The sequence below is a fragment of the Sorex fumeus genome, unplaced genomic scaffold, assembly GCF_029834395.1.
Source record: "Sorex fumeus unplaced genomic scaffold, SorFum_2.1 ptg000032l, whole genome shotgun sequence".
NCBI lineage: Eukaryota > Metazoa > Chordata > Mammalia > Eulipotyphla > Soricidae > Sorex > Sorex fumeus.
Genome location: NW_026606089.1, coordinates 14,966,542 through 14,990,976, shown reverse-complemented (window position 1 = coordinate 14,990,976; position 24,435 = coordinate 14,966,542). Strand labels below are relative to the sequence as shown.

The window sequence follows — 24,435 nt, the reverse complement described above, 5'->3', positions numbered from 1 at the left end:
TCACTGGATGATACGGTAATTCCGTATCGAACCTGTTTAAGGTTCTGTCAAACTACTTTCCACAGACGCTACACTGTGTTCCTTTCCAATGCCTCTACATCTGTGTCAGGACTTTCTCCTTTCCCTATTTTTTCCCTCTTACTCAGAGTAGCCATCCTATTCAGTGTGCGGCAAATTCCCTAAGAGCTGGTCATCAGAAGCATGGAGCCACTGCCTGTGTTCTTATTGGCCATCTATTTGTCTTGGAGATATGTCAATGCTTCCAACATTTTTAACAAAGGGTTGTCTTTTGGGAGTCAGATGAAAGAGTGAGGAAGGCACTTAACCTTGCATGTGGCTGACCCAGGTTCACTTCCCAGCACCCCATATATTCTTCCGGGACCTGGAGTGATGAGAAGCATGGGGGACTCCCTGAGCACTGTTGGGTGTGCCCCACATCCAGACTTTTGGTTGTCTTTTCATTGTTGTGTGATAAGAGTTTTTTACATATTTGGATACTGAGACCCTTATCAGACACCTGGTTTGCCAACATTTTCTCCCTGTCTATGGGTTGTCTCTTAGCAACTTCATAATGTCCTTTGGTGCCAAGAGCGTTTAACTCCCATCAGGTCTAAGCTGCCTGTTTTGTCATCAGTGGCTGGTGTTTTGGGTGCTACTGCTCCCATGATTGGACCCTAATGTGTGTGTGTGGGAACCACACCGAGGATGCAGGAAATTTGCACAGTAATCCTACATGGTTGAAGTCAGTGTCCCCATTTTACAGATGAGGAAACTGAGGCTCGTGGTGTAAAAAAAAAATCACTTGCTCAAAGCCACCAGGTAGAAATTCTGGAAGCTGACCAGATATGCCAGCCAGACTGGACCTTCTAAGCCTGCAGAAAGATCTGAGACTTACAGGCTTAAAGACAGGCAAACTCTTCAGATTTGCTCTTCAAGTTCGTGTTCGCATTGCACGTGTTTCTCACTGGCTGGTCTCTCTGATTCTCCACTTGTTCATCTCTGCCAGGAGAAGCCTGTCTTCTCTCTCAAGCACGTCCTTCCCTCCCTCTCTCTCTCTCTCTTCATATCATTTTAAATAAGTTTCAACAAAAACGACTTGCTTCAAAGGAAAAAAAAACTCTTCAGGACACTTGTAGGATTTATTTTTTTCTGTTGGTGTATAATTGACGTAGAATATTGGTCCATTTCAAGTGGCCTATGTGGCTCTAGGGCGTTCGCCTTACAAGCGGCCAACACGGCCGACCCGAGTTCGATTCCTCCGCCCCTCTCGGAGAGCCCGGCAAGCTACCGAGAGTATTCGATATGCCAGACACAGTAACAACAAAGTCTCCAATGGAGACGTTACTGGGCCTGCTCGAGCAAATCGACGATCAACGGGAGGGCCTTTACCTTTACCTTTTATGTGGCTCTTTGTATGTGACCGTTCAAGAAATACCCCCACCCCAGGCCCACCAGGTGCTACTGTACGTGGCAATAAAGCTGCTTCAGATCCAGGCCTGCTCCAAAGGAGCCTCTAGTCTAGTGCAAGGGGTAAAGCAACAAGGAAGTGAGCTCACAGGATGGTTTCCTGATGGCTCTGATTACCCGGAAGGAAATGCCCCAAATCCCAGTGCATGAGTAGGCAGAGGAAATCCCCATCTTAGTCCTCGAGGTAGGGGGCTGGCATGGGCAAGGAAAGGTGTGCAGGGAGGTGAGGATGTGAAGGGAACCCAGCCCTGGGGCAGGGGGTGGCGGACCCGGATCTGAACGTTGAGCGGAGCTGAGTGGAGAAAAAAGACAAAATCGTTCTTTTTGGGGGCTGGAGTGATAGCACGACGGGTAGGGCGTTTGCCTTGCACGCAGCCAACATGGCCAACCTGGGTTCAATTCCCAGCATCCCATATGGTCCCCCGAGCACCGCCAGGAGTAATTCCTGAGGCCATGAGCCAGGAGTAACCCCTGAGCATCACCGGGTATGACCCAAAAGGAAAGAAAAATGTTCTTTTTGTTTTGTTTTGTTTTGTTTTGTTTGGAGAGTCACACACAGTGATTCTCTGGGGTTACTCCTGGCTCTGCACTCAGGAATTACTTTTGGCGGTACTCAGGGGACCATATGGGATGCTGGGGATTGAACTTGGGTTGGCCGCATGCAAGACAAACGTCCTACCCACTATGCTATTGCTCCAGCCCCCCAAGGCCGTTCTTGACACAGGAACTACCATAGGCCAGAGTTCAGAGATAAGAAGGGACTCAATGAGTTGGAAGAAACATAAGAGAAGATTCATCCTGTTGGACCACAGAGAAGAACGGTGGGGCGTGAGCCAGGGGGTGTGGTCAGCGGTTACATCAGTCAAGGGCTTTAGACCAAGAGACTTGGGGGGCCCGGCAGGAGGCACTGGGAAGGAGATCTGCATTGGGGGTGACCTTTACCCTCCAAATCACTCTGACCTCTCCGCAGCGAAGAAAGGTGGTTGAGGGTGACCAGAGTCCACAGTGGTGAGTTAGCCCAGCAAGAACTGCATGCTGTCCTTCACGTGAGAGTGCAGAGGAGTATGATTCTTCACATGCATGTAGAGAGTGACGTTAGAGAGAAGCCATCCAGGGGCACACCTGAATTCTGAAGCCCCCTTTCCTGAGCTCTTCCTCTCATATTGCAGTCACGGTCCTCCCATTGTTCATTGATCTGCTCGAGTGGGCCCAGTAACATCTCCATCTTGAGACTTCTTGTTACTGTGTTTGGCATATAGAATACTCCACGGGGAGCTTGCCAGGCTTTGCCGTGCGGGCGAGTTACTCTCGGTAGCTTGCTGGACTCTCCGAGAGGGGCAGAAGAATCGAACTCAGGTCGGCCATGTTGGCCGCTTGCAAGGCAAACGCCCTACCACTGTGCTATCACTCCAGCCCTCATACTGCAGACCAGTGAGTTACTGGAACTGCACAATACCAAGCCCTGTGGGGCTGAGCGATAGTACAGCGGGTAGGATGTTTGCCCTACACGCGACTGACCTGGGTTCAATTCCCAGCATCCCATATGATCCCCCGAGCACCACCAGGAGTAATTCCTGAGGCCATGAGCCAGGAGTAACCCCTGAGCATTGCTGAGTGTGACCCAAAAAGCAAAAAAAAGAAAAATATATATATACCAGACCCTGTGCAAAGCCATACTTGAAAATTTGCTTATTATCATGTCCCTCGTGTGTCAGGAGGTCTGTGAGTGTTTGAGAGGCACCAGACTGTCCCACACTGGCCCTGCATCACCTTGACCAGCCTCATCAATCAAGAAAGCAAAGCCCTAGTTTAAGCTCCAGAGAATCCTGATGGGGTGGAGGGGTGGGGGTGGTGGTGGGGGGAGAAAGCTGTGTGTCTTAACTGAGCACAGACCATATGCCGCGCTGTGAACCACGTACAAGGAGAATATTAGGAATAATTTCGGAATAATAGGGCATAATTCCCGTCCTCTCAGCATTCACAGTCGGTGGAGTCCAAAAAAGCAACTGACAGCTTAAAGTCAGAGGCCCGATTGTGGGGGTATTGTTCCCCCGGCCCTTTAGAAATGTCATCTTTTGAACAAGGAAAAAAACCCGAAGCAGGGGCCAGTTGGTCTCTGCACCTCTCGCACGTTAATTTTTATCTACGTATAAAATCAGAGACAAATTGAGCCTCAGTTTGTGCTAAGAAAGATGGATGGGGGACCACGCGGGCAAATTGAAGCCAGACAGAGTAATCACTTGTTCTAATAAGGCAAGGAAGGGGAGTCGAGAGGCAACAATGAGCAGAGCTGCAGAACACAGGTGGTTGGGGGCCCCAGCACGGACGGATCGTGTCCCCCTGTCCTCAGGGTTCCCACATCCTGCCCAAGGCCTTGAGTTCCGGTCCATGCCAGGGACTGGGTCTAGCTCTCTAAATACTTCATCGATTGCTCCCCATAGTCCTAGACTGAAGGGGGACTTAGCCTCATTTTGCAGTAAGTAAATTCAAGGCTCAACGTGCTTTAGTGACTCATTCTAGATCCACTGCAGAGTTGCAGTGCAGAGTAGCACATTAGGTCCTAATTTACATGATTACTGCAAGGCCACCTAGAGGAAGGAAACCCCCCTCTCCCCTGTGTGCTGTCTGTGGCGCTGAGAGAAAGAGAGCTGGTTCTTCTGGAATGTTCTAGAACCTGCTGGAATATTGATTGGGAGGATGATTTTTGGCGGGACCCACTGTCTGTTGCATTTTTCACATCCTCTCGTGTTTGTGTGAAAATCCACGTCCCTGGATTTGCTCCCACATCTCAAAGCTGTGCAAGTTAATGTGTGTCCATTGTTGGGTGTTAGCTTTTGTGTGTTAATTGGTGAGTCTCAACTGTCCCAGTCTGAGTGAGTGTGCGTGCATGTGTGTGAGTGTGAGAGAGAGGGAAGGTGAGCCTCTGTTGGGAGGTCAGACTGTCCAGAATCAATTCCTAACTTGAACCCTGAGTTGGCATGGGCTAGTTCTCTGAGTCCCTTCAAAGCTAAATTGGAAATGTGGGCTGGAAAATGAATGAATACAAATTATTCCTTAATAGTACAGAATTCTGGTGATAGTTTGTCATCAGAAATGTAACTCTATATCAATTAGCCTATGGCAAGATTTGTTCAGTTATGCATCCTGGTGCTCCAAGTTGTAGCTTCTAAGAACCAATTGTCCATGTTCGATGAGAGCTCACTCTGCAGAGCTTCTTGGAAGTTTCTACACTGTTAAGTTCCCAGGAAGTGCAGAGCAGAGCAGAGAACCATGTACCGTTCCTTCCTAATACCAGTCCGAGTCAATCATGTGGTCCTTCAACAAATGCTTAGCTCCGGTTCAAAATTCACCTTCCTGGACTTATTAAATTTCATGGAAAAAAAGGTAACATGTGAATGTAACTCCCCTCTCAAATAGAAATAAAAATGTGTAGAAGAGGGGCTGGAGTGATAGTATAGCGGGTAGGGAGTTTGCCTTGCATGTGGCAGACCTGGGTTTGATCCCTGGCATCCCATTTGGTCCCCCAAGCACTGCCAGGAGTAATTCCTGAGTGCAGAGCCAGGACTTAACCCCTGATCATTGTCGGGTGTGACCCAAAAAAGAAAAAAAATGTAGAAGATAGAAACAAATCACTTTCATATTCCTGTTTCAAGTGATCTTGGCAAATAGTTCATTGAAATGGTCAGGGCTATAGAATCAGAAACAGCCTCAATGTCCAATGACAGTGGGGTGAACAGAGAAGTCGTGGTGTATCAGACATGATGGCGTCCCATACTGCAGCCAGAGAAGTTGGAATCTGGCAGTCTGCTGTGACTTGGGTGGAACAGGAGGACATCACGTTAGGCAGAATAGGTCAGAAGGAGGAAGGCAAGTATCAGGTGATCTCACCCGGCTGTGGTATACAGAACAAGTAAACAAGGGAATAGACGGTATCAAGTGATGGCAACTCCTTGTCCTTAAATCACAAAACTGAGAGTGCCCAGCAGTGGAGGAAGGGCGTAAGAATAAAGGAAAAGCTTGAGTTAGAAGTGATTTAAAGACACAGTGGGGCCAGGGAGATAGATAATACAGCAGGTAGGGCATTTGCTCTCCACGTGGTTGACCCAGGTTCTATCTCCAGCATCCCTATGGGTCCTTGGAGTACCACCAGGAGAAATTCCTGAGTGCAGAGTCAGGGGGAACCCCTGAGCATCACCGGGTGTGGCACAAAAAGTTAAAAAAAAAGACAATGGTTTTGGGGCACAGAGCAGTAACTTCATGTATCAAAATCACAGGTACCGATGCCATTCATTGTCGTAACAGTGTTAGGTCACCATGTCACCTAAACTATAAGAGAAATAGATAGGGCAGGCCATTTTCTAACCCAAGATGTCGTGAGCATTTCTCTGTATTCTCAAGCCTTCTTTGAGAACATGCATTTCATGGTTACATGAATAGACGTATTTATTTCCTTCGGCAAGTGTGAGTGGACATGCGTGTCACGTCTCATTTCTTGCTCTTAAAAATAACTGATCACGGAGCAGCCCTGCTCGTAAACCTTTGTGAAAACCTCTAAAGCCGGTTTCTGCGGATGAAATCCGCAGAGTCTCAATTACGAGGTCAAGAACACACTTTCTAAACTTTTCGCCAAATTATCCTCCCAAAAGGTCAGAGCACTCCCCACGCTAACCAGTCACAAATGAGACTTCCCAGCTCGGCGTCACCTTTCCTGGGCCCGGCTTTATGGCTGCTTTTTATCTTGGCCAATTAAGTGGATGAAAATGAAAGCGAGTTCAGATTTGCATTTTTTTATTAGGAGTGAGGCTGAATTTTTGTAGTGCCAAGTACTAAATGTTCATTTCTTCTTTTTGTGAACTCCCGAGTTATGTCCTTCTTGATTGCTGTTTTACAGCTAGAAAACAGGATGCAGCCAGCGCTCTGGAAAAATTCTTAAATCGTAATTGTTCACTCCCTCCGGGGAACACAGATGGTGAGGGCTCTGTTCAGGCAAGGACATCCCTGGGCATGAAGGTGGGGTCCCGAGGTGGGGCGGGGGGGCTGGTTTGTGCTCTTCTGTTCCCATCTTGTTTCCTTCTGCTACAGGTCAGGGATCAAGGAGAGACAAAATGACAAAAATACTCTATCTCTCTCTCTTTCTCTCTCTCACTCTCTCTCTGCCCAACTCTCCTCTTATGGCCACCCCCATTCTGGCCTCAGCACCCTGTGGAGGGGTGATCCGCAATGCCACCATTGGCCGCGTCCTGTCTCCAAGTTATTCTGGAAGTGCCAACGGGAGTCAGTTCTGTGTGTGGACCATCGAAGCTCCAGAAGGCCAGAAACTACACCTGCATTTTGAGAGATTGGCGCTGCATGAGAAGGACAGGTAGATCCACTGAGAGTCTCTCTCCCCCCCCCCAAACCCCCGCAGCCTGCTTCCTCCCCAAAGGGTTAGTCAGATGGAGAGGAGGCAGGTGGAGTCTTGGCTGAGATGTCACTCCGGGCAGGCAAGGAAGGGGGAGTTGTGGAGGAGGCAAGATCCTTGGAGACCACCAGCTTTGACCCCTTTCATTCACAGAGAAGGAAGCGAGGGAGGGGTACACGGCATGGGGGGGTCAAGATGGGATTGAGGTCACCCACATTGTCCCCTTTGTTCTCCTTCATGTCCTGTTTGAATTGAGAGGAGCATCTATTGAGACCTGCTCTGCGCTCAGCTGTGGACGAGTCTAGAACATTGTTCTCTGGTATTAGAGGGAGTGGATGGGGGTCAGTGTGCAAACGTATGCTTAGGAAAGAGGGAGAAGCTACCGGGGAAGTCTTGCTTCAAAGCCAGAGCATGTCTATAAACTCTGTGCCTGCTGCAGAGAATCAGTATCTTAAAATGTGACTATTCTAAGAGCTTGCGTGGGAATGTTCTAGAATGTTCACGGGCGGGGGAGGGGGGTGCCCTTCAAGAAAGTATGGGTAGGGGCTGGAGCAATAGTACAGAGAATAGAGGGTAGGGCATTTGCCTTGCACAGCGGCCAACCCGAGTTCAATCCCCAGCACCCCCAGTGGTCCCCTGAGCCCCTCCAGGAGTAATTCCTGAGTACAGAGCCAGGAGTAAACCCCGTGCATCACTGGGTGTGACCCAAAAAGCAAGAAAGAGAAAGAAAGGGAAAGAGAGAGAGAGAACACAGGTAAAGGCAAAGACAAAGTATGTAGGAAGGGATGGAATCAGTAAACTCTGGTTTAACATACAAGTGACCAGGGGGTGCCTGGACCCCTACTCTCTGGGGACCCTAGAAACCTGCATTGAGCACAGAGTTGAATGGTCCCAGGAGGAAGTGAGTAGCTGGATTATTTATCCACCTATTGAAGGACAAGGAATATTCTCGACCACACCCCCCCAACACTGGATGCCACCCTCTGAGAGAGCCGAGTAAGGCAGCAGAAATGTAAAAGCAAGATCTTTGCGGGACAGACCCCAAGAATTTCAGAACCCAGTTCTCTTAGAGACAGATGCTTTAAAGTTTCAAAGCATGGCCGGGAACCTCTTTAAGCAGGAATGGGTTCCTACAGAACACAGCTGAACAATTCCTCCCACTCTGGAATCCAGAGCCCTTCCAAGCAGACTAGCTTCGTCCTGAAAAAAATCTGCAATAATTCACTGTTTTCAAACGGCCGCTGTAGGAGTGCAGCCCCAAAGCACAGCTTCTCTGCAGTCTTCTAGACCAAGCTCCCCCACCACCCCTAAAACCTGAGAAAGGGTACTTGCCAAAACCTGACCTCAGTTCAGCCTCCCCTCAATGGCTCAAGGAAACTACCCCCCTCAAAAAAAAAACAAGTTTGGGGCTGGAGTGATAGCAGATTGGGTGGGGCATTTGCCTTGCACGCAGAGGACCTGGGTTCGATTCCCAGCATCCCATATGGTCCCCTGAGCACCAGCAGAAGTGATTCCTGAGTGCAGAGCCAGGAGTAACCCCTGTGCATCGCTGGGTGTGACCCAAAAAGCAAAAAAAAAAAAACCCACAAGTTTATGCAAGTTTATAAAACACAACCAGATGGAGTAGAAAGAGAAAGTAGACCAACATGGGTCCCTCTTGAAGCTTATTGAAGTCCCTGATGAGGGGCTGGAGCAATAGTACAGTGGGTAGAGCATTTGCCTTGCACATGGCAGACACTGGTTTGATCCCATGTAGTCCCCCAAGCACCACAAGGAGTGATTCCTGAGTGCAGAAACAGAGGATGAGGTTTCCAGGGGTTCGAGTGCTAGACAGTGGGCTTTGCCATGCACACAGCTGAGCCAGGTTTGATCCCCGGCATCCCATAGAATCCCTCAAGCCCTGCCAAGGGTGATGCCTGAATGCAGAGCCAGGAGCAAGCCCTGAGCACCTGCAGGCAGGTGTGGCCCAAAAAAACAAATGAAATAGTTTCCAGTAGGGGCTGGAGAGATAGCACAGCAGGTAGGGCGTTTGCCTTGCACGCAGCTGACCCAGGTTCGATTCCCAGCATCCCATATGGTGCCCCGAGCACTGCCAGGAGGAATTCCTGAGTGCAGAGCCAGGAGGAAACCCTGAGCATCTCTGGGGTTAAAAGAAAATAAATAGTTTCCAGTAGGTCAGCACGGTAGAAGTTCAACACACACGCACACGTGTGCGTACACACACACACACACACACACACACACACACACACACACACAAAGACCTCAGATCAGTCCACAAGGATTCTAGACAGAGGGAACGTTCCAGAAGTCCCAGCAGTCATGCCCAGGCTTGTGCTGGGAAAGGTAGACATGGGGGGGGAGGGTGCTGAGTCCCAGCCTCAGAGGCAGGACTTGACATCCCATAACTGCGCATGGCCAGGCTGTGACCACCCCTTTCCCACCACCAGGATGAGGGTCTACAGCGGGCTGACCAACAGCTCGGCCCCCCTATACGACTCCCTGCGAACCCAGAATGTGCCGTTCGAGGGACTGCTGAGTGAGGGCAGTGCCATCCGCATCGAGTTCACATCTGACCAGGCGCGGGCTGCCTCTGCCTTCAACATCCGGTTCGAGGGTGAGGGTCCCTGGGGCCTCCCTCCCTCCTGGGGTCCCCAGTGGGCATGGAAGGAAGGAGACGTGTGGCGGGGCGTATGTGACCGAGGCTCCCTGAGGATGAGGTGGACCTGGTGGGTTTGGCTCCCATTTCAGCTGTCAAGAAAAAAAGAACTCTGGGGCTGGAACGATAGCACAGCCGGGAGGGCATTTGCCTTGCACGCGGCTGACCCGGGTTCTAATCTCAGCATCCCATGTGGTCCCCTGAGCACTGCCAGGGGTGATTCCTGAGTGCAGAGCCAGGAGTAACCCCTGAGCATTTCCAGGTGTGGCCCCCTAAGCAAAAGAGAGGGGGGAGAGAGAGAGAGAGAGAGAGAGAGAGAGAGACAGAGACAGAGAGAGACAGAGAGACAGAGAGAGACAGAGAGAGAGAGAACTCCAGAAACCAAGGGTGACGGTCCCCAACTTTCACGCTGGTGGCTGGGGCTCAGATGCAGGGCCCTTTCCCTGACTCACATGGGCACTGCCCCTCTCTTATCTCCACTCCCTAGCCTTTGAGAAGGGCCACTGCTATGAGCCCTACATCCAGAATGGTAACTTCACCACCTCGGATCCCACGTACAACATCGGCACGGTGGTGCAGTTCACCTGTGATCCCGGCCACTCTCTGGAGCAGGGCCCGGCCATCATCGAGTGTATCAACATGCGGGACCCCTACTGGAATGACACGGAGCCTCTCTGCAGAGGTGAGGGGCCTAGGGCCCTGCGGGAGGGGTGGGAAGGACCAAGGCCCCCCAGCAAAACAGGCATATCCCCTATTTCTGGGCCGGGTCTGGGACTGGAATGTCTCACTGTCCTTTGGATCACACTCCTTTGGAGTGCTTCCAGTCCTGAGAGAAGTCGCAAAATCAACACTCCTTGTTCACATGCTTATTTGGTCTGGGGGCCACTCCTCGAAGCTGCTCCCAGCCCAGCACTCTGGTCCCACTTCCAGCAGTGCTCAGGGGACCATGCAGTGCTGACGGTTGAGCCTGGACCTCTTGCATGCAGACCTGATGCAGTCTATTGAAATAATTCAATAATTCTATTTGTGGCTATTGTTGTTGTTGTGTTGTTTGGGGGCCACTCCTAGCAGTGCCCAGGGTTTACTCCTGACTCTGTGCTCAGGAATCACTCCTGGTAGGGAAGGAAGATGAAGGAAACCATCTACAGTGCCAGAGATTGAACAAGGGTTAGCCCATTAACCCTTGTGCTGTCTTTTTGGCCCCCAGATTGATTCGTTTTAAAACGGGTTTCCTGGGGCTGGAGTGATAGCACAGCGGGTAGGGCATTTGCCTTGCATGCAGCCGACCCAGGTTCAATCCGCAGCATCCCATATGGTTCCCCGAGCACCGCCAGGAGTAATTACTGAGTTTAGAGCCGGGAGGAACCCCTGTGCATCACTGGGTGTGACCCACAAAGCAAAAAGTAAAAAATAAAAATAATAAAATTAAATGGGTTTCCTTCCCTCAGGCCCTCATATCCTAGTGCACAGCTTGGGACATCAGGGGTGGGGGCAGATTGCTGCCAGGGTTTGAGCTCCTACAATTCCCCTCTGCTCTGCGTGCCAGGGTAACCCCCCACTCCCATCACCCTCCTACCCAGAGGCCAGCCCTGATTCTAATGAATGAGTGTGGTGTTAATGGCAATTGTGGGGGTGAGTAGGAGCACCGAAGTCGTGTTGCCAGCTTTCTGCGTGAGCATCATCTGATTTAACCTTTACCACCTCCCCGTGAGCTCCCTATCGTCACTCACCCCAGTTACAGAGCAGGAAATGGAACCGTGGGATGACGGCCCTGAGAATAGGTGGGAGGTCATTGGCAGAGGCCGCGGTGGAGCCCACGTCTCTGTTCCCGGAGACACGTGCTCTGAGAGCCTCTGGGCTGTGTCAGCTGGGTAAGACCCTCCCCTACTTGGGCTTCCAGAGGCCCACACTCCCCAGCACCCCGTTATCAAAGTCACCCCAAGCCAGGACCCACGGGGAGCCGGGAGAGTCAGGAAGAGCTCCCTCTCTCCTGCCATGGCCATGGTAGTTGGCTTGAAACCCCAGCCCTGCCGTGGTGAGAGATTGATCCCTATATTAAATGTGCTGGTTTAACAGAGCGGAATTTATTGGTGCTTTGGCCTCTGCCACTTTGAGAACTTTCCAAAGCAATAAACACAGAGTGGAATTTAAAGGGCCAGGCGCAGCTTCCTCCTCACTTCCTCTCTGGGGCTGTGGGGTGGGACAGGGCGGGTGGTCTTTGACTACCCCCTGAACTGAGAAACATCAGGTACACAACCATGCCAAGTTCAGTGTCAGGCTGGAAGTCTTGAGCTTCTGAATAAGCCCAGGTCTGTGGCAGGGCTGCCTGGCTTTGTCGTGGAAGGAAGTGGAGGCGTCTCCAAAGATCTAACCTTGTCACAGAGCTTGTTGTGGCAAAGACAGTCGACGCCCATTCACCTGTCTTGAATGTGCTGTCAGCCCGACAGGAGACTTTGGAGACTTGATCGCACCCTAGTCTCTGTCCGTGGTGCTGAAAGAGACTGGTCAACACCTCCCCCCAAACACACACACACACACACACACACACACACACACACACACACCCTTCAAGTCACTTCACTTTTCATTTCTTGATGAGTAACATGGAGCCTGGTGGCCCCAGTGGCTACACCCTAGAGACCAGGAGTTGGCCATCGAGTCTGACCTCACGTCCTTATGTCACTTCCAAAACAGCAGAATTGTCTAATGACTCCTGCCTCAAAGTACACCACCATCAAAAAACCTGAGTGCCCAAGAACAGATGACTGGTTAAAGAAACTCTGGTACATTTACACAATGGAGTACTATGTAGCTGTTAGAAAAGATGAAGTCATGAAACTTACGTACAAGTGGTACTACATGGAAAGTATCATGTTAAGCGAAATGAGTCAGAAAGAATGGGATAGACACAGAAAGATTGCATTCATCTGGGGAACATAAAGTAACAAAATGGAAGACTAACACCCAGGAGTGGCCGAGATTAGTACCAGGAATTTTGCTCCATGGCTTGGAGACCAGCCACACGTGCTAGGGGAAAAGGGAGCTCAGATAGAGAAAGGAGCACCAAATAAAGGGTGTTGGGAGGATCCTCCCAGGGTGAGAGAAGCATGCTGAAAGTAGACTATAGACCAAACAGGATTGCCACTCAATGCCTCTCTTGCAAAACACAGGACCCAAAAGGAGAGAGAGAGAGAGAGAGAGAGAGAGAGAGAGAGAGAGAGAGAACAAAAGGGAATGCCCTGCCACAGAGGCAGAGTGGGATGGGAGGGATGGGGGGTGGGAGGGATGCTGGGACCCATGGTGGTGGAGAATGAACACTGGTGGAGGGATGAGTACTTGATCATTGTATAACTGAAACCCAAGCACAAAAATTTGTAAGTCTACAACTGTGCCTCATGGTGTTCCACTAGTAAAAAATTTTTTAAAATTTAAAAAACCCACCACCATCCTGTTCGTGTTTGCAGAGAGTCCTCGGCCCCTGGCTCAAGCCTCAGCTCACAGAGGCAGATGGCCAGCCTCACACACGCGCTGACCCCTAGAGGTGACAGCACCTGTCCACAAAGCCTCTAGCCAGGACAGTCTCTCCTGATCGCTGAAAGCCCCCCCCCCTCTGTTTTTGTCCCTTCAGCCATGTGCGGAGGGGAGCTTACTGCAGTGGCCGGGGTGGTGCTGTCCCCAAACTGGCCTGAGCCTTATGTGGAAGGTGAAGATTGTGTCTGGAAGATCCACGTGGGGGTGGAGAAACGGATCTTCTTGGACATCCAGTTGTGAGTATTCTTGGCGGGAACCCCATCCTGCCGGATGGGGAAAGGAAGGGAAGGGGGCATGATTCCTGTGATGTTCTTTCAGCCTTTCCTCATTAAGTTCCCACTGTGTGTTAGGGGCTGTGCCAAGAATGCCCCCCCTGGGGTGGGGGCTGATTGCTCTTCCTGCTGATCCAGGCACCTGATCTAAGCCACAGTGAAGTCGATAGGTGTCTGCTTGTGTGGGATAAGCTGGAATTACGGTTGTTCCCTCCAGCCCCCTACTGGTTCCAACACCCCCCATGGAGCAGGAGACCAGCATCACCCTGGAGCCACTGGCACAAAGGGTCTTGCAAATCGATTCCGCCTCCATGCAGTCACCTCAGGATTATTGCGAACAGTGAGGATCAAAGACATAACCCAGGGCTTGAGGTGCTCACCTTGCCCCCCCCCCAGCTCATCCTCTGCACCGCATGGACCCCTGAGCATGGAGCCCAGAGCAGAGGCCCCCCAGCACCCCTGCAAACAAAACAAAACATAAAAGGGTTTTATCCGTGAGCTGGGAGGGGTGCTTCGATGCTTACGGAGCCAGGGGGTCCCTCTGGCTGGCTTCCTGCGGGAGCAACACACAGGCAGCACCCAGGACCCTGCCCGGGAATCCTGCCACAGGCAAACAGCCTGGCAGGAAGCAGAGAGCCACGGGGCTGCACTCCCCCAGGACGTGCCCTCCACACCTGACTCCCGCAGGAGGAGTTCCTGCAGGGCATGCGGGCGCCGTCGGAGGTGTTTCTGGCTCTCGCATTTGGTGGCCTCACATCCAGGGGGCAGCCTGTAATGTCCATGGTGGCCCCTCCCCAAGAGGAGAGCCTGGGGCTGGGGGAGACTGGGAGAACGGACAGAAGCTGGGCAGAGAGGGCAGGGAACTGTGTCCAGCCTGAAGGAACAGCAGGTGCTAAGGCCCAGAAATGAGAATCAGGACCATCTGGTACCAGGGATGACCCAGACCACTCCATGGTGCTCAGAGACCCAGGACTGCACCCAACAGTGCTCAGAGGACTCTGGGTGTCCAGGGTCAAACTGGGGTGGGCCATAGGGCAGGCCTGCACCTTAACCCCTATCCTGTCTCTCCAGTACCCACCCCCCATTATTCTTGTCTTGTTTGCCCACAACCTTGATGACTTGTGATGCCGTTGGTACTCCCCTCCCCAAAATAAAAACAGCCAAAAGCCAGGATACTCCCCAGTGACACCAGCATAGCAGTCTCTGCTGGTTCCATTTTACAGATGACTAAACTGAGGCAGGGAAAGTAGGGCGAGTAACCGCATGTCAGGGAGCTGTCAGCATGAGACTTCGAACCCTGCTGGCCACATCTTTAGAGTGTGGGATCCTCAGCTGCGTTCCAAAAGGAGTTGGGAGGGGCCCGTGATGGAGCTGGCAGTGCAGGCAAGGTGGCAGCGGGAAGGACGGCCCGCAGGCGGCAGGGACCTCAGCCAGAGCGGCCGCACCTCATGGGGCAGCAGGGGGAGGGCTTAAGCCGGTCGCAGGGTTAAAGTTTTGCAGGAGGATCCAGAGTCCCCCCGCCCCGTTACTGTAGGCACCAGCCGGAGGCTTGATCTCCGCTCCCCGGCAGACCCTGGCACTCACTTGGCCAAATGGCATCTGGACTTGGCACCTCCTTCACCCCCCCAGAGGAAGTGAAAATAGCATCTCACCAGCGAGGGTTACACAAGGCCCGGGAGCTGCTGACTTTAATTTATCTTGCTTGGTTTCCGCTGACAGTTTTAGTAAACCAATTTGGATCTGATAGTAAAAATAATTCCATCCTCGGGGCCCCTCCACACCCGCCTAAGTGTTTGTGATTGTTGTTTATGGCACGGTGAGGGGGGCGGAGCTGACACCTCAGGCTGAGGCGGGCAGGCAGGGGGCACTCAGGAGGCATCTGGCAGCCCAGCTGGAGGTCACAGGCCACATAAGGTGGGGAGTGGGAGCTGAAGCCCCTCACCTGGAGGGTCTGCCAGTGCCCGGGCCTTTCAGACAAAGATTCTTCTCTGGTTTTGTTTTGCGCCATGCCTGGTGGTGTTCAGAGCTTCCTCCTGGCTCTGTGCTCAGTGCTCCCCCCGGCGATGCTCAGATTTGGCAGGAAGGTCAGCCATGTGCAAGCGCCTTCAACCCCATGCTCTGTCCCCCAGATAGTGGGGTCTGCGAGGTACACACTTCTGCCGGTCAGGCCGTGAGCTCTCCTGAGCCTCATTGTGTAGAAATAATAATGACATGAATTAGAGACAATGGAGGAGAAATCCTTGCCGAGGGCTAATTATCCAAATTAGAACAAAGGCAAGAGAAGCGGGAGCTGACGCAGCTTAAATGGGAGCATCCTGGCCTGGGACCGTCGGAGGCAGCGCCTGGCTGCAGGGATTGGAAGGGGACAGAGGGGAGTGAGCCCTCCACTTCTCAGGGCTCCAACAGCCCAGGTGTCACCTGACTCTATCTCTGCAGGGAGGCTTGAAGGCGCCCAGACTCTTCAGGACTGAAACTGCAGAGGAAAAGTGAGACCGTGGGCTCCCGCCTTAGCCAAGGTGGTACCCAGTGGAGTCCAGGGTTGCTGGGTGCCTGGGCACTTCTTTACAGATGTGGAGAAGCCCCAGATTGGGATGGACCCTCAGAAGCTTCAAGAATGTCCATCAAAACAGTATGGACATTTCTCAAAAAACTAGAAATTGAGCTCCCATTTGACCCAGCAGTACCACTTCTGGGAATATATCCCGGAAATGCAAAAAATACAGTAGAAATGACATCTGCACTTGTATGTTCATTGCAGCACTGTTTACAATAGCCAGAATCTGGAAATATCCCGAGTGCCCGAGAACAGATGACTGGCTAAAGAAACTTTGGTACACAGTGGAATACTACGCAGTTGTTAGAAAAGATGAAATCATGAAATTTGCTTATAAGTGGATGGACATGAAGAGTATCTTGCTAAGTGAAATGAGTCAGAGAAATGACTTAGAAAGAAAGAGATAGACACAGAAAGACTGCATTCATCTGGGGAACATAAAGTAACAAAATGGGAGACTAACACCCAAGAATGGCAGAGATTAGTACCAGGAATTTTACTCCATGGCTTGGAGGCCAGCCACACATGCTAGGGGAAAAGGCAGCTCAGATAGAGAGGGGAGCACCAAATAAAGGTGTTGGGAGGATCCTCCCAGGATGGGAGAAGCATGCTGAAAGTAGACTATAGACCAAACATGATTGCCACTCAATGCCTCTCTTGCAAACCACAACACCCAAGAGGAGAGAGAGAACAAAGGGGAATGCCCTGCCACAGAGGCAGGGTGGGATGAGGGGGATGGGGGGTGGGATGGATACTGGGACCCGTGGTGGTAGGAAATGGGCACTGGTGGAGGGATGGGTGTTTGATCATTGTATAATTGAAACCCAAGCACAAAAATTTGTAAGTCTACAACTGTACCTCATGATGTCTCACTAATAAAAAGTTTTAAAAGAAGAGTCAGAGAGAGAGAGGGATAGACATAGAAGGATTGCACTCATTTGTGGAATATAAAGTAACATAATATGAGATCAGCACCCAAGGATAGTAGAAATAAGGGCCAGGAGGATCGCTCCACGGCTTGGAAGCGGACCTCACATGCTGGGGGAAATGGCAGCTGGGACAGAGAAGGGACCACTAAGTAAATGATATCTAGAGGGATCGCTCGGGATGGGAGATGCGTGCTGGAAGTAGACTATGGGCCAGATATGATGGCCACTTAGTACCGATATTGCAAACCATCACACCCAAAAGGAGAGACAGAGAGTAAAAGGGAATGTGCCTGACACAGAGGCGGGGTGGGAGGGGAAGGTGGGGTGGGGATGGCAGGAGGGAAACTTTGGTGGTGGAGAATGGGCACTGGTGGAGGGATGGGTACTCGATCACTGTATGACTGAAACGTAATCATGAAGGTTTGTAAGTCTGTAACTGTGTCTCAAGGTGATTCACTAAAAAAAAAAAAAGAATGTCCATCAATTGGGCTGGAGCGATAGCATAGCCAGCCAACCTGGGTTTGATTCCTCCGCCCCTCTCGGAGAGCCCAGCAAGCTACCGAGAATATCGCACCTGCACAGCAAAGCCTGGCAAGCTCCCCGTGACGTATTCGATATGCCAAATACAGTAACGACAAGTCTCACAATGGAGATGTTACTGGTGCCCACTCGAGCAAATCGATGAACAACGGAAGGACAGTGCTACAGTGCTACAGTCCATCAATCATAATGAAGCTATGAGGGATAGAGAGGAGAGACGACCTATGTGTGTGAGCAAAGGACTCTGGGGGGCAGCGTCCGTTGGGCACCAAAGGCTCATTCAGAACGTGCCTTTGCAGAGAAACAACCACCCGCCTTGCGTTGCTGACACACCTGGGGTAAGACGGAAGGAGCGCTTGATCACAAAAGAAGCCAGGCACCCCCAAGCTAAACCTCCTTCAGCACCCCAAAGTCTTGTTCTCTGACCGCTCCTGCAGCCCTCCCACTCCAGCTCTAGCGGGAACTGCCACCTGTCAAAGCCAGTGTCACAGACACAGAACCATGGGTGGTAAGAGGCTCCTTGGAGGAGAAACACCAGCCCCATCTTCAGGAAGAGGAAGCGGCAGCTCAGGGCTCCCATTTCCTGGGTGCCTCCCTGCTACGCACCCTTCTCTCCAAAAGGAAAAAATAAGTTTGGGGGCAAGAGTGATAGTGCAGCGGGCAGGACGCTTGCCTTGCACAAGGCTGACCCAGGTTCGATCCCCGGCACCATATATGGTCCCCCGAGTCCCTCCAGGAGTAAGTCTTGAGCACCACAAGGAATTGTGGCCCATAAAAAGGGAGAAGGAAGTTTCCAGGGGACAGGGAGACAGTTTAATGCTCGACAACACAAGTTTCACGTGCAGGAAGCCCAGACTCAATCCCCAGCAAGCTCTGAGCACCGAGCCAGGAGCAGCTCTTAAGCACCGTTTGACATGGCTCTCGAAGGAAATGTTTCAGGCCAGCTCCAGCCCCCTCTCCTCTGGCATCTCCGTGAGCCCAGCCCAGGGCCTTCCCCTGTTGTTGTTGTTGTTGTTTTATTATTATTATTATTTTGCTTTTGGGGGTCACACCCAGCGATGCTCAGGGGTTACTCCTGGCTCATGCACTCAGGAATCACTCCTGGCGGTGCTCAGGGGACCATATGGGATGCTGGGACTCGAACCCGGGTCGGCCACGTGCAAGGCGAACACCCTCCCTGCTGTGCTATCACTCCAGCCCAGCTCCTTCCCCTGCTTACAAGCCCAGCATGGTCTCCAACCAGCTCTTAAAGTATTAAAATACCAAAGCCCCCGTGAGGTAGCACTACAGGTTGTGGGCTGCCTCTTCCAGGTCCACCCTGTGCCAAGTTCATTCCAAGCCCTAAGAGTAAAGTGTTGGGGCTGGAGCAATAGCACAGCGGGTAGGGCGTTTGCCTTGCACGCAGCCAACATGACCGACACAGGTTCAATTCCCAGCACCCCATATGGTCCCCTGAGCACCGCCAGGGGCAATTCCTGAGTGCATGAGCCAGGAGTAACCCCTGAGCATCGCCGGGTGTGACCCAAAAAGCAAAAAAAAAAAAAAAAAAAAAAAAAAAAAAAAAAAAAAAAAAAAAAGAGTAAAGTGTTTTGTCCAAAGGAGCTTCGGTGGTTCCAACAGAGGCTCGGGAAGCTTCCCGCAGCCTGCCATTCAGCTCAAGGGGCTGGCAGGACGGGGAAAGCTGAGAATCCAGACGACTCTGACCCCAGGATTTCCAGATATCTGTGGAAACTGTGAGAGAAGCAGATGGCAGAAATAAACTGGCCTGACCCAAGCCCTTGGTTCTAGGAGGGGAAGGAGATGGGATTTCCCAGGAGCTGGAATGTGAGATTCCAGCTGGGTGAGATTCCTAGAGACCAGGGTTCCTCATATTATAAGTAAGGCCCAGGGACCGCCACAGCCAGACCTCTTAGCCACTGCATAACAAGTTATGCCAATCATGCAAGCTGGGGGCTCCGGATTGGTCTGTCTGGGGTGAATTTACCCCCTCGCTCACACCTGGGGGACCGGAAGGAATCAGCTTTTGCCGCACCCAGCCCCAGGCTTGGAACCTCCCTTGAGGCGGTGGTAGTCCCCAAGGCAGGGCTGGCTTGGCCGAGCTTCCCTTGCACACTTCCTCCAATCTATCACCTCCTCCCATGCTTTCCTGGATGTGAGTTCGCCCTTCTACCCCGGGACACCCGGGTTCACCGCGCTCCCATCCCAGTTATAGCAGTCAGAGGCTTGGACCCTGAGCACCTGCTGTGGCTTCCGGCTTTGCTCCTCTGGGAAATGGGTCTGAGGCAAGCAGTGCGTCAGGATTCGGCCAAGGGCAAGGAGCAGCTCCGGTCTGCAGGGAGCCGAGAGGGCGGGAGGGCTGGGGTGTCGTTGCACCTCCCTGGACATCAGGTGGTTCTGTCAGCGGCGCTAGGGTGGGGCCTCTCCATGAGGCTCTGTGGGCGCTGCCAGGCTAACAGGTGCAGTGTTCGTGCTGGGGAGGGGAATGGGGAGTGCCAGGGCCGCGCCCAGGAATGCCAGGAATCCAACTCAAGACCTCACACATGTGCATGCGTGGCATGTTCTCTGCCAGCTGAGCTAGAGTATGTTGAAGCTAAGGTTTCTGTCTTTTTTTTCTTGTTTGTTTTTGTTTTTTTTTTGGGGGGGGGGGTGACCCATACCCACCAATCCTTAAGGGTCACTCCTGGCTCTGTACTCAGGGATCACTCCTGGTGGTACTTAGGAGACCACCCGGTGGGATGCCGGGGATCGAACCCAAGTCAGCCACATGCAAGGCAAGTGCCCTCCTCTGTCCCAGAGTTTGGTGTCCCTTTGGCTGCCTGCTGCACATGGCACAGACCACGGGACTGTGTCAGCATCACTCCTGCACGCTGGGAAGCCAAAGAGACTCTTGAAAGGGGTCGGAGAGATAGTCCGGGGGTTAAGGCGCTTGCCTTGCATGTGGCCAACCTGGGTCTGATCCCTGGCACCACATAGAATTCCCCCCGGCCTGCCAGGAGTGATCCCTGAGCACAGAGCCAGGGGGAAGCCCAGAGCACTGCTAAGGTGGCTCAAAACCAAAAACAAAGACTCAGGCCCCTCCCTGTCTTGCACCCTTCACCTTAGTGGGCTGGATGGAGAAATGGTCCTCACACCCTCTAAGGGGTATAAGTCAGAACAGGGTGGTGGCGGCTTGGCAGAGACCCACGGAGAAGTGCTACATGATTGCCACTCAGTGCCTCTTTTGCAAACCACAACACCCAAAAGGAGAGAGAGAGAGAGAGAGAGAGAGAGAGAGAGAGAGAGAGAGAGAGAGAGAGAGAGAACAAAAGGGAATACCTTGCCACTAGGCGGGGTAGGATGGGGGGGGGATGGGAGGGATACTGGGACCCGTGGTGGTGGAAAATGGGCACTGGTGGTGGATCATTGTATAACTGAAACCCAAGCACAAAAATTTGTAAGTCTACAACTGTACCCCATGGTGTTTCACTAATAAAATTTAAAAAAAAAAAAAGAATTGCTAAAACGTCAAGCTGAGGGGCTGGAGTGATAGCACAGCGGGGAGGGCGTTTGCCTTGCACGCGGCCCCCCGGGTTCAATTCCCAGCATCCCTTATGGTCCCCTGAGCATCGCCAGGAGTAATTCCTGAGTGCAGAGGCAGGAGGAACCCCTGTGCTGCCGGGTGTGACCCAAAAAGCAAAAAAATAAAAAAATAAAACTTTAAGCTGAGCCCTAAGGAGAGGTATCCCCCCACCATTCAGATCGAGTGAATGGTGTGGGCAAGGACAGCCGTGGGGTCCCCTTGGAGCCCCTGGAAGGACTTGATTCCGTGGGTTAGTGGTCTCCACTTCCGCAGCCCAATTTCTATTGCCAGGTACGCCCCCTCCCCACAACGCCCAAACTTTCTCTTTTGCTCTTGCAAAATAGCATCCAGGAAACAAGAAGCTGACTGTGAGAAGCGTCTCTTTCTCTTTTCTAACGCACTTTGAAATATGCACCTAATCACAGGGCACCTTAGCGTCTGTCTCCTTAAAATCATCTTGTGAACAGCACTCAGGAAAAGCTTCCAACGACTGGATTTCCAAGCAAGTCTCAGGTGGGGGCCCCAAAAGGTAGAGAGAGAAAGGCAGACAGAGAAAGCAAGATGGCTCGGTCGTAGTTTCTCTCTTCACTCTGTGTTGCAGATAAACCCCAGCCCCATAGAATCACCTGCCACCCGCCTCCTTTGGAAAGGGAGGGCGCGATGTTGGGTGGCGGGAGCCGCCCGCACCGATGCTTGGGCGTATGCTGCCCTCTGCTGCCCAGGCAGGGAATCGCCTCGCCGAGCCGGTTTTGCTAATCTCTGTCAAAGCCGCATTTGCATTCCAGCCTCATCTCCTTGCTTCTCTAGACCCCAGTGAAAGCAATAATGAGGACCCCTCTGGCTGTTTTTATCCGTTTTGAAGAGGTAATACATTTACATGATTCAAAATTCAAAGATACAAGAGGGTCTACTGTGAAAATTAAGCTTCCCCCTTCCCCCTCCTCCAGAAAACGTGTGCTTTCTCCCATCCCCTCCCTCTCTCCCTCCTTCCCTCCCTTTGGGCCTCCAGCACAGCTAGTTCCTTCTTTGTCCTTCCCAGAACCCTTTTCGATAGCGCGGGAAGAGTCCCGGGAAGCGCCTCTCTGCGAAGCCGCCACCCTGCCCACGTAACCGGTTTAACACTGATCTCATCACCTGCCTTGTTCTTCACCATCCGAGGCGGCAGCAACGTTACCACGACATGTAAAGGGTTTAGGAGACGAAATCCTTTTAGGCTGGGACTCTAGCAAGAGAAGAAATGTAACCTCGGTAGGAGACACATATCAGGGGCCGGAAATCATGGGTCTAATCCGATGAACTTGATCTGTAATGTCACAAGAAACAAGAGAGACGGGACGAGGGGGCTGCGAGAGGGGACAGAGCTCCCTGCAGGTTTTCTCTGTCATTTGTTGCTGTTCATTCTGTGGGATACAAGACTGAACCAAGGCAGACTTTATTATTTTTTTTTTTTTGGTACGGGCTGGTAAGGATAAGGAAGTGGATGTTTATCTGGTGTTTTCCAGGCATGGCGGATAAAAGCACATTCTGGTTTGGTGTGTTTGCTGCCGGGAAGCGTTGTCCTCACTTGGCATTGTTCTGGTCACTCAGAAGCTAAATGAAGGGACAGTTACAACAATCACAACCATCCTGTTATCCATCGATTGCCTCGAGCAGGCCCCAGTAACGTCTCCTTCGTCCTAGCCCTGAGATTTTTTAAAAAGTGCCATATTCAAGGCTCTTTCAGTTAGGAGAATGAGACCATTCATTGTTACTGGTATTGGGCATATTGGGTACACCACGGGGAGTTTGCCAGACTCTGCCGTGTGGGCAGGTTACATTCGGTAGCCTGCCAGTTTGTCCAAAGTAGGAATGAGATGATGAGATATCACGTGGCCGCAAATGCAGCCGCATGCTTCCGGGAGCTGGGTTTTATAGTCTCTGAGTCTTGGTCGTTGATGGGGTTACACAGTGCCAGGGGGACAGGAGAGCTACAATAGTGGGTAAGAGGGTCAGAGCGATAGTACAGTGGGGAGGGTGTTTGCCTGGCATGCAGCCGGCTCAGGTTGGATCCTTGGCCTTCCCTAGGATCCTCCTGATGTCGGTGGGCCTCACGGGTGACTTTTGTGAAGCAGGGAAGAGAAAGACAGTCACTTTCTCCCTATCCACCTCTGCTACCCTGGACCCAGGGTTGCTGGGTTCTTGTCTCGCCTAGCAGAAAGGAATTTCAGGAGTTGACAGCAGTGAAGAAAATAGATTTTATTTGAAGGGGTTTTGAAGGTGTGGAGGGGGAGAGAGAGAGAGAGAGAGAGAGAGAGAGTGTGTGTAAGACAGTAATGCACTCAAGAGAGAACGTGGGCTTCTCCAAGGGCAGAGAGAGCCCCTACACACATCCCAGCATGAGACATGAAAGTCCACATCTCAAGAGGGGAGATGCGGGCGACACATGTGCTTGGGCATAACATCTGCTCGGCCATGTGGGCGCAACCAGCACATGGGCTCAGGCAGCATATGTGTGTGGCTTTTTATACAAGGCGGCTTTGATCGAGTATCTTCTCAGGATGACTTGATCTGGAATGTTCTGAAGTCTTCTCTGGCCTGAATAACTAAAGTGAATTGGATTTAGGGAGAGGGCCGAGGATATTCGAGGAATCTCCTTCGTGGGTAGGTGTCCAATCTCCTCAGGGTCTGTTGCTGGCGCAAAATGAGGATCTTATCAAGCCTTAGTTTCTGTTTTCTGCAAGGTTGGCTTCCACAACTTCAGAGCTATTACTTCCTAGGAAATTTACTGCCATCGTCTGGGGAGGGGGCCTTCCCTATCTGCCTGCCTGCCTACATCACCCTTGAGTATCACCAGGATTGATCCCTGAGCAGTCCCTGAGCCTTGCTGGATGTGGCCCAAAAACCAAAGATAAAATAAAAGACAGTGGGTAAGGTCCTTGCCATCCATGCTGTGGACCCGGGTTGGATCTCTGGCACCACTAGGGGCGAAGGACCAGGATGAGTGGGAGGGAGAGACAGCAACCAATGGAACAGGAAGTGTCCAGCAGGTGGGTGGAGGATGAGAAACCCTAAGAGAGACGTTTGCAGAAATCTGACCAGTGGGAGTCGAGTTCTGAGCTGGGGAAAATTCCTCCCGGCAGCTGAACTGACTGGGGCAGGCCGGGGCTGGCCCTAGGCAGCATTGCGGGCTTTTCTGTGGATTTCTCCCCCTGGGAACATCCTGCCACTCCCAATCCCATCAGATCAAACCCACCTGCCTGCCATCACCTCCCCGCCAGAGTCCTAGTGACAGGCGTGTCTCCAGGGTCTCTCCAGACAGAATCCGGAAGCTCACGTGACCCCGCAACAGGGAGCCCAGCCTGCCCTGTGGTCACGCTCTCCGCTGCTCAGACTCATCGGGGTCTGATGTGACAGGACAGCTGGGCAGCTGGGCAAGCCAGCCACCCTCTGCACGTTCATGGCATCTGGGAGGGGCAGGGAAGGGACGATGCCAACCCCCAGAGAGGGGGACACAGGCTGGGAGTTCACCGCCAGCATTGATGTA

The 24,435-nt window shown here is 52.0% G+C and overlaps 1 protein-coding gene across 1 annotated transcript in view; it reads left to right on the top strand.

Annotated features, from left to right (window-relative positions):
* SEZ6L (seizure related 6 homolog like) overlaps positions 1-24,435 on the top strand; it is a gene marked incomplete at its 5' end in the record, with an annotated part of 65,384 nt that overhangs the window by 8,235 nt on the left and 32,714 nt on the right. The window contains 4 exon segments of the mRNA XM_056116590.1: positions 6,664-6,829; positions 9,319-9,485; positions 10,015-10,209; positions 13,156-13,294. Of these exon segments, the coding sequence (XP_055972565.1) occupies positions 6,664-6,829; positions 9,319-9,485; positions 10,015-10,209; positions 13,156-13,294 (667 nt within the window).